Source organism: Salvelinus sp. IW2-2015, linkage group LG25, assembly GCF_002910315.2.
Source record: "Salvelinus sp. IW2-2015 linkage group LG25, ASM291031v2, whole genome shotgun sequence".
Taxonomy (NCBI): Eukaryota; Metazoa; Chordata; class Actinopteri; order Salmoniformes; family Salmonidae; genus Salvelinus; species Salvelinus sp. IW2-2015.
Genome location: NC_036865.1, coordinates 15,327,985 through 15,344,578, shown reverse-complemented (window position 1 = coordinate 15,344,578; position 16,594 = coordinate 15,327,985). Strand labels below are relative to the sequence as shown.

The following is a 16,594-nucleotide window of genomic DNA, read 5'->3' as shown; positions in this document are numbered from 1 at the left end:
TTACGGTACTTGCTAGATATTGGGGGCTTCTTGGGATGTGGTTTTGAATGTTATTGTTGTAACAGTGTGTTAACTAGCATGCTCTAATTGTAATGGTCGCATTTGCTCCCTGCTAATTTAGCTATTTCCTTGCTAACAGACGAATCACGAATCTACAGCCATCAACATTCTGTTGTCCTACACATCTAATTTGCTTCCGAGTGTCTATCGTCAGAATTAACACCAATCACCTGGGATCACCGGTTGGATAATCTTTTCTTCAAAAACACAATGCAAGAGAGTTACGAAGTACGATCACAACTGTTACCCAACCAATTGCAGGTTGCTCTAGTTGCCATTCAAATGTCACAGGTGTCACAGTCACTGATATGAAAAAGACATTCACCTCCAAAAATCTTTTTTTCTATTAGTCTAACAGATTAATAACATTCTCCTACGTGTTTCTACTATCCCCGTCATAGAGCCGTGCCTAAAAATTGTGGCGCCACAGCCACAGAAGCAGGTACTCATAAAGCCTGGATGGTGGCCCATAGATGTGTGAGCTGATGTGTTACTCAGAGGGCCCCCATGAAAAGACACTTAGGCGCCTCTTCCAGTGCCTGCTCCTCGCACTAAAGCAACCATTAGGGCTGAGTTTAAAGGGCAGGACATTAGGCTGCTGTCGTCTAGTGTCAGTCCACCGCGGGGACCGCGACGTGGTTAACTGCCTCGTAAATAAATACCACACGTGTATGGGCAGGGGGTGGTGGTGGGGGGGAGGCTCGGAGTCAACCACAGGTTTGGGCCAGGCTATTTTCAACGCCCCTACACTCCCCCCTTCACCAGCCCCATTAAACCCCAGCCCCGCCAGACCAAACCATCAACCTCATAAGTCATCCACTAGACTCCAGACTGGTGGCTCCCCACTCAGTCCCTCAGTCTCTCTCTAGCTTGTTCTCTGTCTTTCTCTCTCTCTCTCTTTCTCGCTTACTCTCAGTCTCTCTCTAGCTCGATCTCTGTCTCTCCCTCTCTCTAGCTTGTTCTCTGTCTCTCCCTCTCGCAGTCTCTCTCTAGCTCGTTCTCAGTCTTTCTCTTGCTCTCTCTCTCTCTCTCTAGCTCGTTCTCGTTCTCTCTCTCTCTCACTCTCTAGCTTGTTCTCTCTCTCCCTCTCTCTCTAGCTCGTTCTCTGTCTCACTCTCTCTCTCGCTGTGCCCCCTGGCTATGCTCAAAAGTACTACAAGCACCGTAGTGGCGACAGCGGTGATGGAAAAACTGAGGGCTTAAAGTAGCGCTGGGGTCTATCCGTCTCTCCCTCCCTCCCCCCGTCTCTCTGTCTGTCTTCTGTGCAGCGGACCACACAGACACTCCAAACCACATCCAAGCCGTCTGGCTGTGATGAGCACATTCACACAGAGCAGTGTGGGGTAATAATCTGCCAAAGGCAAAAACGACTCTCACCACTTTACTTTTCAGTTTTGGAAAGGCAAGAGCTAAAAGCAGTTTGCTGTGTCAGACAGGAGGGGTAGTTATATCGTTAGACTCCAGCAGACTTATTCTGATGCACTCATAATAGCAAATCATCACATACTATGGGATTGGACCAGTTGCTATGGAAACATGGGTTGTTTTCTGAGGATTCTCCACTGGCCGCGGTGATACAGTATTTGTCCAAATGCAGTAATTGGCATGCAAAGGCTTCTGGTTGTTTATACAGAATGCATCAGTGTTTAATCTTAGTCATTTTAATCCAAACACAATTTTTTTTCTTGATGTCATGCAAATCCAATAGAAACATGACAATATAGCCATCATTGTACCTTTCTGTGGAACAGGATTAAAAGGAACCACACAGACACAGTATTGGGTGCCACGTCCTCTGTCAGCAATAACCCATGGCTTTGCCAGTCACAGACAACCAAGTGTGTCTCAGTCCCAGCCATTTAAAACAGCATCTACTGTTTTAATGCACCAAAAACTAGTCAAACCCCTCAATTACTCTTCATGAGGGAACGTGTTTGTGTGTGTTTGTGTGTCTGTACATTTGTATGTGTGTATATTTGTGTGTGTGTGTGTGTGCGTGCGTGTGTGTGTGAAGTCTGTGGTTTGGTAGGGTTTGGCGGTTGTGAGAAAGTGTGGTTAGAACTACGCTCACACAAATGGCGGTTTAAATGTGAGCAGACAGTCAAATTCTCATTTTAAGAAAACAACACTGTGCTACCCAATAGCCAAACCACATGATGTTTAAATCATTTTGGCTTAATTGCTTTTTAACAAGGCTACCTACTGGGTTGACATTATGCATTAACACCGTGGGTGCTGAAATTTCACAGTCTTGACAGGTCTGGCGACGTGTGGCCCTCTCAGACTCCTGATTACTTTAGACCTTATTTTTTTCCAGGCTTGATCATCACAATGTGTACTAAAACGAATCATGTCCATCTCTGTTGGAAATACTGATTTAGTAGTCCGGAGGCCATGAGTGTGTTTGGCACCTGATGATCTGTTTGTTATAGTGAATATTGAATGCAAAAGATGGCATACTTTTCTCATCTTGTAAGAGTCCCGTGAGAATGGTACAGTATCTAATGGTGCATATATACTGCATGTAAAACAAGATCATGGGCCATACTGTACACCCCTTCATTAGAGACGTGCCAGACAGTGGAGCGTGTACTTCACTACACACCCAACATTTCAGATATAATATAACCTTTGGGGGTATGTCCCAGGGACAAGCTCATGGAGTGCACAGCATGTCTGACTGCACGTGTGTGTGTGTGCTTGTGTGTGTGTGAGTTCACGAGTGTGTCCCCTGTCTGTCAGTAAAACCTTTATTTGGGTTTGTGTACATTTCTAAAATAACAATGTGCAGCATAGAAATTATAAAGTACTCAACATGTACAATATATAGTTACCAAAACCCCAAAAAGCTTTTTTAAATTGCCTTGAAAATGGCATTATATGAAATGGCATACAGAAATACACACAGGAGACGATGGAGCTGGTGAGACGTCAAAACAAAACGAATTGGGACATCCTAATATCCTGAAATTACTCACAAACAGGTCCCCAGATAGCTCACACCGCGGTCAGGAGATACTTATTTTGGAAGGACATGGTCCTAAATAGCAAGTGGAAACGAGGAGATGATGATGGACTTGCATCTACTCACCCTAAGCACCTCATTCTCTCTAAATAGCTCAGAGGAGGAGCATCAGATTCCTACTTCAAACAGGCCAAAGGAATCCAATAAATAGCACATCACAAACGAAAAACAACATTGTGAACATTTTCATCCGAACCATTAAAAGGAAGATAAACGGCGGTGACCAGAGCCTTAAGTAAACAAACTTTGAATAAATTGCCCATTCTGGGCAGTTAAAACAATGACAACCACAATAGAGCAGCTATAAACACTGAAATGACGCAAGAGAGACAATCTGTTGCCATTACTCAATTAAGGCTAATTTCACAGCCCAAACTCACTTTTAACTTGTACTGATTAAACTGGACAAGGCACTGGCATTATAAAACCACTGATTCTAGAGGACGGAAGTTTCTACTYGTTTTTATCTTTGTCTTCTAATAGGAGACTGATTCAGCCTTTAGATGTCTTTAGGCCAGTATGTGGACCCTCTGACCAATCAGCATTGTATGAATCATAAGCAGGGAGATGGAAGAAACCAGTTGCCACATAAGAAATATTCTTCCTGTCCCTTTTTGCTCTTCTTCTGACAAATCCCATCTCACAGTAGGAGGAAAACCAGATAAGAACTACAACAATTCCGATGCTAATGGAAAAATGAACAACCTATGGACAAACTCAACAACCCTGGCAAGGAAACATTACAGTAGGTTTCATTCAAGTTGAACTGACTGTCTTCCTCAAGGTAACAGCGCATTTGTACTAAACAGGAGCCATTTTCCTCTTAGACACTTCTGTTCCCCTCTAGTGAGAAAATAAATCAATTATCGACCACATTCTTCTACAATCTACTTTTAAGCTGTCTGTCTGTTGCCACAAGCAGCTAGCTGGATATGTCTACTATGCAAAAACATCTGACTCAGGGGCCTATGACAGTGTTCTCTAAGCAGAAGAAGAACCCTGGTGCTTTGATATATTGAACACCTTACTAATTACAGTATTTCAGCTAATTATACTGCTCAGATGATCCACCTGTAGTGTCAGTAGCTGATGTTTAACCAGGGGTCTGCAGTCATAACTGTCTAACAAGGGTCTCATACGCTACTGATGAAAGGAGCTAGATATGAAATAGGTACCTCTTAAACACATTACAGCAATATCCAAATAAWTTCTGCTATAATTAGTCTGCCCAGAGTAGCTTCCATTTTCTGTATCTCTGTATTCCCAAGTTATTTTCTGGGGCAGGGCAAGCTGAGATGGTGTCAGTGTATTTTTTGATCATATCTTCCTACCAGACCAACATAATTAAGTTCAGTTATATTTATGTTCATGTAGAAGTATACTTTACAAAACATGGAACGAAACCAGGTCACATCTCGAATATTCCCTGGAATGTGATTTTTCTTAACATTGAAGCACATACAGAAAACATCACATGTTCAGACAGACCAGAACTGCATGAGGAATATCGCAACACTAACCTACATGTATGTGCATGAACACATAAACAGTACAGTTAAATACTGTGACCTACGCACCCACCAACACACCTAGACAAATGATACATCTACCATTTTGCAGTGGTGTAAAGTACTTAAGTAAAAATACTTTAAAGRACTACTTAAGTCGTTTTTTGAGGTTTCTGTACTTCACTTTACTATTCATTTTTTTGACAACTTTTACTTTTACTTCACTACATTCCTAAAGAAAATAATGTACTTTTTACTCCATACGTTTTCCCTGACAACCAAAAGTACTCGTTACATTTTGAAGGCTTAGCAAACCAGGAAAATGGTCAAATTCAAGCACTTATCAAGAGAACACTTGGTCATCCTTACTGCCTCTGGCCTGGCGGACTCACTAAACACAAATGCATATTTTGTAAATAATGTCTGAATGTTGGAGTGTGACCCTGGCTATACATACATTTTAAAAACAAGAAAATGGTGCCGTCTGCTTTGCTTAATATAAGGAATTTTCAATGATTTACACTTTTAATTGTACTTTTGATGCTTAAGTATATTTTGGCAATTACAATTGCTTTTGATGCTTATATTTAAAACCAAATACTTTTGGACTTTTACTCAAATAATATTTTACTGGCTGACTTTCACTTTTACTTGAGTAACTTTCTATTAAGGTATCTATACTTTTACTCAAGTATGACAATTGGGTAATTTTTCCACCACTGCTGCCATTTTGTCAAATACATTCCTCATCCCTTTCAGTTCATTTGAATTGTTGATAGCAAAGTATTTTCATACTAAAATGCTTGAATTAATTTTGCTTGATCATCCCTGTAGCTCAGATATTGTATGTCTCCACTTAGTGGTGAAAAGTAGCCCTCCAAATCAACAGTACAGCAACTATGCAGTGTATTGGTATTGATCAATATTGCATCCAACTACGCAGTGTATTGGTATTGATCAGCATTGCATCCAACTACGCAGTGTATTGGTATTGATCAGCATTGCATCCAACTACGCAGTGTAAAGAAATTGATCAGCATTGAATCCAGCTATACGGCAGCAGCAATCCTAGACTATCTAATAATAAGAATAAACTATGTTAAAATTCATTCCACAAATACAGGCTAAATTGGCAGCACTTACAACAAATATTTTATATATTTAGTGTGTCCATAAATAGGTAAATAGAAACATATTATAACTTATATTTTTCTGTTTTGTATAGATAGATAGTCCAAATGATTTCTATTGGTAGTGTWGTGTAATTTCATGGTTTGTCAATAATGTAGGCCAATAATCTGTTTCATTATAAAGCTTTAGGCGCCATCTTGTGGCTGAAAGGATAGAGCACACTCTAGAGAATTCTCAGATATGCCCGAACACGTAAGGCGACAAACATAACATTAATAAGAACACCTTCCTAATATTGAGTTGCCCTCAGAACAGCCTCAATTTGTCAGGGCATGGACTTTACAAGGTGTCGAAAGCATTTCACAGGGATGCTGGCCAACGTCGACTCCAATGCTTCCCACAGTTGTGTCAAGTTGGCTGGATGTCCTTTGGGTGGTGGACCATTCTTGATACACACAGGAAACTGTTGAGCATTAAAAACTCAGAAGCGTTGCAGTTCTTGACACAAACCAGTATGCCTGGCTCCTACTACCATACCCCATTCAAAGGCACTTCAATATTTTATCTTGCCCATTCACCATCTGCATGGCACATATACACAATCCATGTCTCATTTGTCTCAAGGCTTAAAAATCCTTCTTAACCTGTCTCCTCCCCTTCATCTACACTGGTTGAAGTGGATTTAACAGGTGACATCAATAAGGGATCAAAGCTTTCAGGTTTTCAGAAGAGGTTAATCTCTCAATCTTCTCAATGTTTACACTTCTGTTCTCTCTCCACATTATTCATCTCTTTATAGTTTGGAATTCCAATTGTCCGAAGATAAATTGGCAGATGACTTATAGGTAGAAAGTCAAGCTTATGAAAGATGATTAGCCTTTAATATCATATACAATTGCCTATCCCAAGTCATTCAAGATGATAAGGAGGATGCTTTAGAAAAATACTCTAGGTTAGGAAGTTTGTCAAATACCGCCAATTTATTTTCAGATCACAAGCTAATGGGAACAACAAAAACGATTGATGTTGAGTGTACTGAATGAAAACCACAGGGATGAATTTCAAATTTCCTTGCCAAAGTCACTCAAATTGTACTTTTTCAGAGTTCAATATTGGGCCTTTGTAAACAGCATTCTACACAATACCTGTGTCTTGACATGAGTTACCTGCAGATGTTGTGCTACTTCATTCATGCCAGTTCTCAAAATAATTGCATGTTAAAACTTTATTGTTGAAATTGAAACATTATTTGGTAGTGTTTGCCCATCTGCAGGGACCTGATGTATTTAGAACATTTCTCAAATAGAATGGTTTTCCATCAAATTTTAAGGGACTGAAAATACCACATCATGTAGATACACATGTCTGTTAAAAACAATATAGTTTAAATAATGACAATATTAACATATTTCTTTGTTGAAATATTGACAGACATGTTTGCATAACTTCTATGTCATTGGTTACAAGTCCAAATGTTCCCCCATACTCTGATTGATAATAAAAGACAACAATAATTCCATAAACCTTCTGATAAGATTTCAAAATATTGGAAATTATTCAAACACAAAACACAATTTTAGCAAAATACATATAATTTCTTAATGAACATAATTATATTTATCTGTATTATAAAGTATGTGGGCTCCAAACATCCTTCACCTCTAAATCCAGAAAATACTTATAAAACATATTGCGCAACATCCAGCGAGACAAAGGCCCTCAAGGTACATTTGATGGATAATGCCAATCACCATTCATTACTTTTCAAACATTTTTTTGAGACAAGCATTGCTTCATAGCAAGTTGACCGATTTGTATAATAGCTCTATCAGGGATATGTATTTGACACATTAAACATCACCATATCAAAAGTCATCATTCATAAGAATAATGAAATATTACTGTTAGCGCGATCACACTGCTAGTCTTGGACAGTGATTGGCGCTTATACAGCAGAGGGATACAATCATTTGTTGCTCCCATATCTCAACACATTAAAAGCATGGTCAACATTGTCAACAGAAAAATATAAACTCTCAGCAGTCCATATGTCATAATTTAGTCATTGGTATGTGCAGGCTGTTCCAAGGCCCCATCCACAGCTCCTCCTCATCCGACAGTGTGTGGTCACTGTGGGACGTCAACGTTTCTTTCGACGCCATGTTGTCCACACACGACTCCTGCTCGTCTACACAACAGTTACTCCTGCTGTTCCTGTCATGTAGGGCCTTGGCAATATTGGATTTGGACCCAATACTGTCAAGGCCCGTGATGCTGGACCCCAGGGACCCGCTGGACGGCCGGGTGTTGAGGTTAATGTCAACGGTTGAGGAAATGCCTGTAAGTGTACCTGTTCCATTTCCTGTTACTGGTTCCCCTACGCTGTTTAGAGGAAGCTTCTCTTCCTGAGTCTCAGTCAGCATGTCCAACTTTTTAAACTGTTTTCCCAAGCGGCCCGGGGAGCCCACCTTGAGATTGTTGGGGTGGCCAGGCCTCCTGGTCCGAACAATGGTCCCGTTCTGGGCYAAGTAGACGTTCCCGTTGATGTTAGCGTGGCTGTTGATGTTAGACAAGCGGTTCCTCTGGGGTTCAGGAGCGCTGTCCTCTCCTGTGGAGCTGGTCTCATACTCCCTGTCCACCACCAGCTTGATCCGCTTCCTTCTCACTCCAGGCTGAGAATAAAAGATTCAAAGAAAGATGGAGAGAGAAAGATGAGGTTAATGCACAGATAAAATAGTATTTCCAAATATGCAAACATCATGCATTCAAACAGAACATAGATAAAAGTATGCCAATCAATGTACAAGTCATTTTAAAACTATGACAGTAACAGGATAGGAAACACACAACTCTGTAAACATGATCATAGCACTGCTACGTTATGGTCATCATACGGCTATACGTAAAGAGACACAATGTGCAATTGGTTGAAGAAACATTTCTAACACAACCAAAAGGTGTGATGGAGAGAAAATACAAAGATGCCACAAAGAGTGGTTCAACACCATTGAAAAGAGAATTCAAACCGAAGATAGAACAACCCATTCCACTTCCATGCAAGAAGTATTTTCCAAGAGATAGAGAGAGGTAGAGAGAATTAAACACTCAAGGGGAAGCACACAGTATTCTCTTCACTCCCATGCGAGAGGCCACTCCAGCCAATCTTACTTCACAGCTGACCAACTCGTCCCTCAGAAGGCTGTGGCGTTCCCATCAGACTCTGAATCAGCATCGGATGTCTCCTCTGTGGCTCCCAACTGGGATCTACCAGCTGACCCCTGGCTACTGGCGTCAGATTTCTCAGATGGTGTAATGGCGTCCTCGTCCACCTCTGTGATAGGAGAGAGTCCTCCGAAGGTCTCCTCTGAGGCCTCTGTCAGGCTGTTGCTGGAGTCTGAACAGTAGGGAGTTCCAGCATCGAGACTATGGCTGGGCCCTTCTCCAGCAGACAATAAGCTGGACCTCCTGGACYCTGCTCCGTCACTCAGCTCTTCCACAGACTCTTTTCTCTCATCAGTGGTACCGCCTTCCTCCTCAGATTCTCCTTCGTCCTCCTCTTCACTCTCCTCATTGATGGTGTCCTGTGAACTGCAGGTCAGGATGGACTTGCGGCTGCCTCCAGTGGACCTGGAGCTGGTGGAGCTCCTCTCGCTGCCCGCCAGGGAGCTCTGGTCCGTCAGCTGGTTGTCCTCTGACTCGCTGACCTCTGATCCAGAGAGCTGGATCTGGCTGCCTCCGTGGTACACCGAGCTTCCCGACCCTGACTCCCCTTCACTGACCCCCTCACTTCCTGGCCTGGACATCTCTGAGCCTCCAGCACTTTGTGACGATCTTATGGAAGAACCAGGCTGGGAGGCAGCACTGCTTGAGCCGCTACTACTGCCACCAACACTACCACTGCCACCGACGCTACCACTGCCACCAACGCTACCACTGCCACCAACACTACCACTGCCATCGACGCTTACCACTGCCACCAATGCTACCACTACCACCAATGCTACCACTACCACCAACGCTACCACTGCCACCAACGCTACCACTGCCACCAACGCTACTACTGCCACCAACGCTACTACTGCCACCAATGCTACTACTGCCACCAACGCTACCACTGCTACCAACGCTACTATCACTTCTACTGATGCCAGAGGCACTACTCCTCATGCTGCCTTGTGTCCCTCCACTGGACCTTTCAGTAGCAGTGCCAGATGATTTCTTGGAAGAACGGGCAGAGGAGCCACTTTCTTTGGACTCCCCAGTCCCCTCATCCTCTTCAGACACTTCCTCTGAATCTTTCTCAGTCCCAGATCCTTTCTCTGTACTGGATTCAGTTCCTGACTTTTCAGTTCCTGACTCTTTCTCTGTCCCTGACTCTTTCCCACTATCAGATTCTTTCTCAGAATCAGATTCTTTCTCAGAATCAGAACCTTTCTCTGAATCAGAACCTTTCTCTGAATCAGAACCTTTCTCTGACCCTGATTCCTTTTCTGTCCCAGATGTTTTCTCTGAGCCTGACTCTTTCTCTGAATCAGACTCTTTTTCTGTCCCCGATTCCATTTCAGTGACAGATTCCTTCTCGGTCTCGTCCCCCTCTGACTTTGATTTGCTCTCGTCATCAGAATCCTCTGGGTGCTCTTCTGGCTCCTCTTCTGAGTCCACAGTGCTTTCATTGGTATCATCTCGGTCCAGATCCACCTTCAGGTAATCTTTGTCCTCGGTGGAAAGCGCCACACTGCTTCTCTCTGAATCCTCATCAGAACCCTTCCCACTCCCACTGCCACTCCCACTCGCCTCCGGCTCGCTCTCCACCGTCACGCTGATAGACACCTTGGACTTCTTCTCTTCGTCACTGGTGGCAGCTTGCGAGGCGTCTTCATCCTTCTCGCTACCTGTGGCAGAGCTTCTACTAATGCTTCCCTGAGACTTCCTCCTTGCCTGCAGCCTGTTGCTCAGTTTGATGCGATTCATTACCTTGCCCAGCCGGCTCCTCGCGGTGGACTTGGTGTCTATCGGACCATCACCGGCAGGTCCCCCCGTCAGACTCTCCTGGCTGTCTATGCGGCGGGCCGACATCAGTTTYGCGTAGTCCTTGTCCTTCTTGGCGCCAAACATCTTGAACATCTTGGCTTTCTTCCAGGGGGATGGGCCTGGTTCTCCGGCTGGAACAGTCTGGTCTCCACTCTTACTGGCCGCTAGGAGCTTGCTAAGCTTCATGACGGACTTCAGCCTCTTGGCAGCCGAGGAGGGTTCACGGGGTTCCTCGCCCTCCACTGGCTCTGCCTGCTCAATCTCATCCTCTGGTGGAAGGTCTCTAAATCCCACCCTCTTGCCTCCTCGACCAGTACCCCTTCCACGCCCTCTGCCTCGCCCCTGCCATAGTTACATCACTTGTGATTCAACAAGATTTTCAGCATCAACATAGTTCAGACAACATGATATAGTTGAAATTGGAACTCTGTTATTGCATTATTGTAGCTATATAGTGGGTAGTTATTATAAATTGTTGATCATATCAAAGTGTTGCTACATATAATAAAATAAGTACCTCAGACCCATGGGGGCTGTAGTAGTCATCCTCCATAATCAGCTCTCCATACTCATCATACATGGGAGAGATCAGCTTCCTGCGACTGCCATACTGAGGAAGGTCATTCCTGGGAGAGAAAACAAACATTTAGAGGCAAACGGGAAAAAGCTTAAAGGGCTGTTTCAACCATCATTTATTTGCCAGTATTGTGAAATCTTTTTCGAGAGGTGACAGTAACTAACAACCTCTGCCTACACCCCTAGGGACGTGAGCCACAAACACACACAACCCTCCAGTGTTATATAGCTGGTGCATGGGATATTTGAAGCACTCGCTCTAACAATACTACATTTGCACATGAGTTACATGTCTATAACACATTCTTAAATCAACAGTTCCCAAGTGCATGCATAAGAGAAGGGGTCAACACTAATCTTCTGCATAATTTAATCTGTACAAGACTAAACTGGGCGGTGCACAATTAAAAGACCCATATCACAAACCGCATTAGCCCCACACTGAATCTCTAAATGAGGTGCGGTGTGGGGCCAACATCAATCAGCATCAATGTCAGAGCTGAAATTACGTGCCAATTGGTGGTACTATCTGCAACCCACTTGGCATGGGTGCCAGAAGCAAGCTGCATTACACCAGTGAATCTGTGTGAAACCTGAAGGAAGCAGGTAAATGGAAAACCTTTTGAACACGTGGGGTCGCTGGGTCACAGCTGAAGACCGCCAGAGCTAGTGATTGCTGGATTAAGAGCTTAACCCAGCTATTAAGTTGCTCTTTAAATAGAAATGGATCAAAGGCAGTCTGGGTTATCGTGATAGCAACCTCAGCAGCAGCAGCTTTAGGGACCTGCTGTCCCACAGAGTCTTCACAACACAATTACTTTAAGACTCAACGGWAGGGCTTCCTCATACAAATACACTAAGCATCAATTAGAATTTTCATGGATGATGAGAGGGTAAGTCACAGAGTCGACGAGGCCTACGTGATCATGCAATTAAAATATGTTACGTGGTCGATGATCCACTTCACACGGTTGACTAAGGTTTGATTCAAGTAGGGGTTTAGCTTGTCCTCCGTCTAGCTTWACTCCCCTGAGTGTTTTAAAGAACCCCTCACTGAACACGAGAGTCCAATGCACAACATTTGGTCAGCATCTGTTCGTATCGCTGTAAGTTCCATCGTTTTCCTCTGGACCATATGGCCGATTTGCAGTGTACCACGCAAGCCAAAGTACGCTCCCCTCTTCTCTACTGGAGGAGACCATTACAAAGCTCTCAGGTGCCACGCTCCGCTCAAGGCTGGGCAATTGATCATATTTGGTGGGAGTGGGATGATCTGCATAACTGGAAGGGGTTTTATGCACTATGTTACACTTAAAGGGATAGTTCTGGATTTTGGCAATGAGGCCCTTTATCTACTTCCCCAGAGTCAGATGAACTAATGGATACCATTTGTATGTCTTTGCATCCAATATGAAGGAAGTTAGAGGTGGATAGCGCAGTAAACTGGTTGTGTGTGTGTGTTGTGTGTGTGTGTGTGTGTGTGTGTGTGTGTGTGTGTGTGTGTGTGTGTGTGTGTGTGTGTGTGTGTGTGTGTGTGTGTGTGTGTGTGTGTGTGTGTGTGTGTTGTGGGTGTGTTGTGTGGTGTGTGTGTGTGGTGTGGTGTGTGTTGTGTTGGTGTGTCAGGGGCTTGTGAATGTAGTTCATGATACATTTGTAAACTAGTCTTAATGGCATTACTTTCAGCAATTAACCAGTGGAGATCAATTCAATTCCCTGGATCAGAGCGAAACTGATGAGATATGGGAGGGACAGCGGGGATTGGACTCACCCCTGGTCGTAATTATAGTATTCGTCCCTGTAGTAGTCTTGGCCTGGGTCGATGCCTGACTCCATGGAGAGCTCCTGAATTTCAGGAGAAGCACATTGAGATACATCAATAGAGAGAAAAAATTAGAAACCATAGCTAGAAACACAGCACAGCACAGTACAGAACAGCGTGCGCATAGCAGAACTATCCTGGAGCTTTGACAGAAGCAGTAAGGTTTCTACCTCAGGTCTCAGCAGAGATGGCCTCAGCAGTTGCTGTTGCTGCCATAGATTAGTTGGAGAGGGAGGGATAAGGAGAAACAGAGACAGAGTGTCCAGTTCACAGCTGATATTTAACTACAGATACAGCAGGATAAAGAATGAAAGCTTTTTAAGGCCATAGAGAGAGGAGAGTGAAGTTGGAAGAGTGTAGCGAACAAAGGTTTGAGGAGGAGATGAAGAGGTGACGGAGAATAGAGAGAAAATGAAAGACAGGATGAACAGAGTAGCCAGTCACAAGTAAATAGACAAAAGGTATAGTTGAAAAAAAGATGATAGAAAAGTTGAGAGACAGAAGAAGCCAGAAGAGAGATATGTCAGATAAAGCACACTCACAGCTGCTATCAAACAAGATTGAAAATGAAGGGAGCATGCATGACACTTCTGATGCTGGGCAGGATTTYTAGGACTCAGGATAGGTCAAAAGTTGTCAAACATTGTATCAGTTAATCATTGGCTAAGCTCCTAGTAGTACTTCCATGCACCAGTAGAGAAAGAAAATGGCCCTAATGCTCATCTGTCACTTGACAGCAGACAGATTTGAAATGACTGCACCAGCAGTTTTCAAACCAAATGTAAACTGTGATGCTAATGTTAAAGTAATAAGACAACTATCTCTATGACCCCGTCTAAATCTCATTCAGTGTTTTCCATCAGGTGAGCGGTAGATAAGAATGATGGTGAATAAAGCTCCCTTGAGCATGGAAAAATTGACTTGGCACACAATGCATAACATAAAAATACATCACAATAAAAATGCCTACCTTTCTTCCGTATCCTCGCCTGTAGGTCATGGAAAAAAGGAGGAAAGAAATAGTGCAAATAATGAGTACAACATCACAATTCTAAGTGCATTGATATAAAAGCATATATTCTGCTGACCAGTTAAGTGATTTCAATGTTACTTACTGTGCAATTTCCTGTGTCAAGCCAATGGTTACATTTTCATTTAAAAAATAATGKATACAGAAACATTTTTGTTATCTATTTGTTATGTTCTTTCTTCCATTATAACAATGATTGGCAGATAAAATGAAAAGTTGGATCCATAAAAAGGTGGGGGAGAAAGAAATAGGAAATAACAACAAACCCTACACTTAAGTTGACATATCTAAGCAATTACCTTTCCAATAGAAACTGGGAAAATCACTTTATGGCACACTATTGTCTCTCGAAAGCATTTGTTAGTAACATATAAATGTATGTAAAAAAAAAAAAGGATTTGTTATTGTAAAAAGTTCAAACATCCTTTGACTGTGGTTAGCTTTGTGGTTGTCACACCATATAACTCATATCAGATTAATTTAGACCAGGATTCAATCATTAGCGCGGTAACCTGCATTAGCCGACAAAGCTTTTTCATAGCTTTTTATTTATTTTGTTTTTCAGCAGTGTCGGAGGTGTAGGCTAACTGCGTTAGTGCTGTCAAATCCACAAGCGGCTCCTGGTGTTTCCTATCGCGGACATTGCCATTGGATGCACAGAGTCACATTAGTAGAAATCCCATGCAGCTGCATTACGAATTTGAAGACTGGAATGTGTGATGTTATCTACACCTCGATTAGGCTAATATAGATCCCTATTATTTCCTTGAATGATTTTACATTTGAGTGCCATTATATTTCTATAATGGCACTCTATTTCTAGATACACTTGCTTGTTCTGAACTTCTAACGTGGGTGGATATAAGGATGTGGTTTCGTGGTAAAGACTATGAGCACAGCCGCCTACCAATTAGACAGCTCAAATGCAGTTACACCTCCTACACTGCCTAAACAAAAGCAATACAAATCCGTGTTTGTCGGCTAATGCGGGTTATGCTGAMCTGATTGAATCCTGGCCTAATTGTCAAGAATTAGAGCGGCTGGATTGGAAAGCAGTATTGCACCCTTTTTTGAAAGCATTCTTGATGATTTACTCAAATGCACCTCACACTAGCCAACAGTTAACAAAGCATCACAGAGATTTCCCCCAGAAAAAACATAACTGTCCCAGACATASAGCATATCCAAAATATGCATACGGGGAGGTGTGCATARAAAAAGTTGATGATKCCTGCCGTACGACCACACCTCCCKGTATGGGACTGGCTAGGTGGGAGTAGGGCTGATGAATGGCTTGTTGGGCTGGTGAAGTCTTTAGGAAACACCAAAACAAATGGCCCATAGGACAGATACTGTAGGCAGGGAGGACTAGGGCGGGTGCACATCSAGAGATGTCCACTTCATATAACTAATGGACAGTTAAATACTCATGTATCCAGATGTAACCAAGAGGAGGGAGTTTCTTCCTATCTTAGAGGCCATTCATTCACTGGGAGCTAATGGTTTATGATGCAGAGAGGTAAAGGATCGTTTTAGGATGCAGACATTTCCCCTGTGATATACTATATTTGACCATACCCAGACATAATGATGAGTTAGACCACACACACATGTTTAAATGATTATGTTTAAATGATTGAGTTTTCTAAACTAATAATAATTTTGAGGAAGGTGATGTGATACAGTTAAAAAGCCAAGTGTGTGGTGGTAGTGAACAGACGCTCCTCATTACGTTTATCAAGGCACAGGATGAAAAATTAAGAAAATAAATTGTTAAACCGAAGAGGAATAGACACAATAATTGCCATCAAAGGAACAAAAAAATTCAAATAATCTCATCTGTTAGAAATGACAGATGTTAGGGCCGAAGAAAAAGAGCACCTGAACCAGAAAATACACTGAACAAAAATATAAACGCAACATGTGAAGTGTTGGTCCTATGTTTCATGAGCTGAAATAAAAGATCCCAGAACTGTTACATACTGGTGGGGTTATGGTATGGGCAGGCATTAGCTATGGACAACACACACAATTGCATTTTATCAATGGCAATTTGAATGCACAGAAATACCGTGACGAGATCCTGAGGCCCATTGTGAGGCACATTTCTTTTAAGGTATCTGTGACCAACAGATGCATATCTGTATTCCCAGTCATGCGAAATCTATAGATTAGGACCTAATTCATTTATTTAAATTGACTGATTCCTCAAATGAACCGTAACTCGATAAAATCTTTGAAATTGTTGTACATTGCGTTTCTATTTGTTGTTCAGTATAGTATGTGAGTTGTGGGCCTTTCGATAGAGGAGATTACCCCATGTGGTGAACACAGAATACACAATTAGTCTAAATTTGATCTGCTCTGGAACACCAGGGGAATGTCTGATTAAACAAATTGAACTGCTCTTGAAA

General features: G+C 42.6%; 2 protein-coding genes and 1 pseudogene across 2 annotated transcripts; all 3 read right to left on the bottom strand.

Moving 5' to 3' along the window:
* Positions 1-6,583: 6,583 nt before the first annotated feature.
* Positions 6,584-16,594, bottom strand: part of LOC111951947 (protocadherin-15-like) — a 326,670-nt pseudogene continuing 316,659 nt past the window's right edge.
* On the bottom strand, positions 8,521-9,662 carry LOC139023009 (protein rtoA-like). Its single transcript, XM_070434951.1, has one exon. It carries the CDS (start codon positions 9,525-9,527, stop codon positions 8,916-8,918), a length of 612 nt encoding a protein of 203 aa, XP_070291052.1. The 5' UTR covers positions 9,528-9,662; the 3' UTR covers positions 8,521-8,915.
* On the bottom strand, positions 9,662-11,103 carry LOC139022959 (uncharacterized; the record flags this gene model as incomplete). The annotated part of the gene is made up of 1 exon (XM_070434810.1): positions 9,662-11,103. A coding segment is annotated over one exon (1,434 nt), but the record flags the coding sequence as incomplete, so codon positions are not given.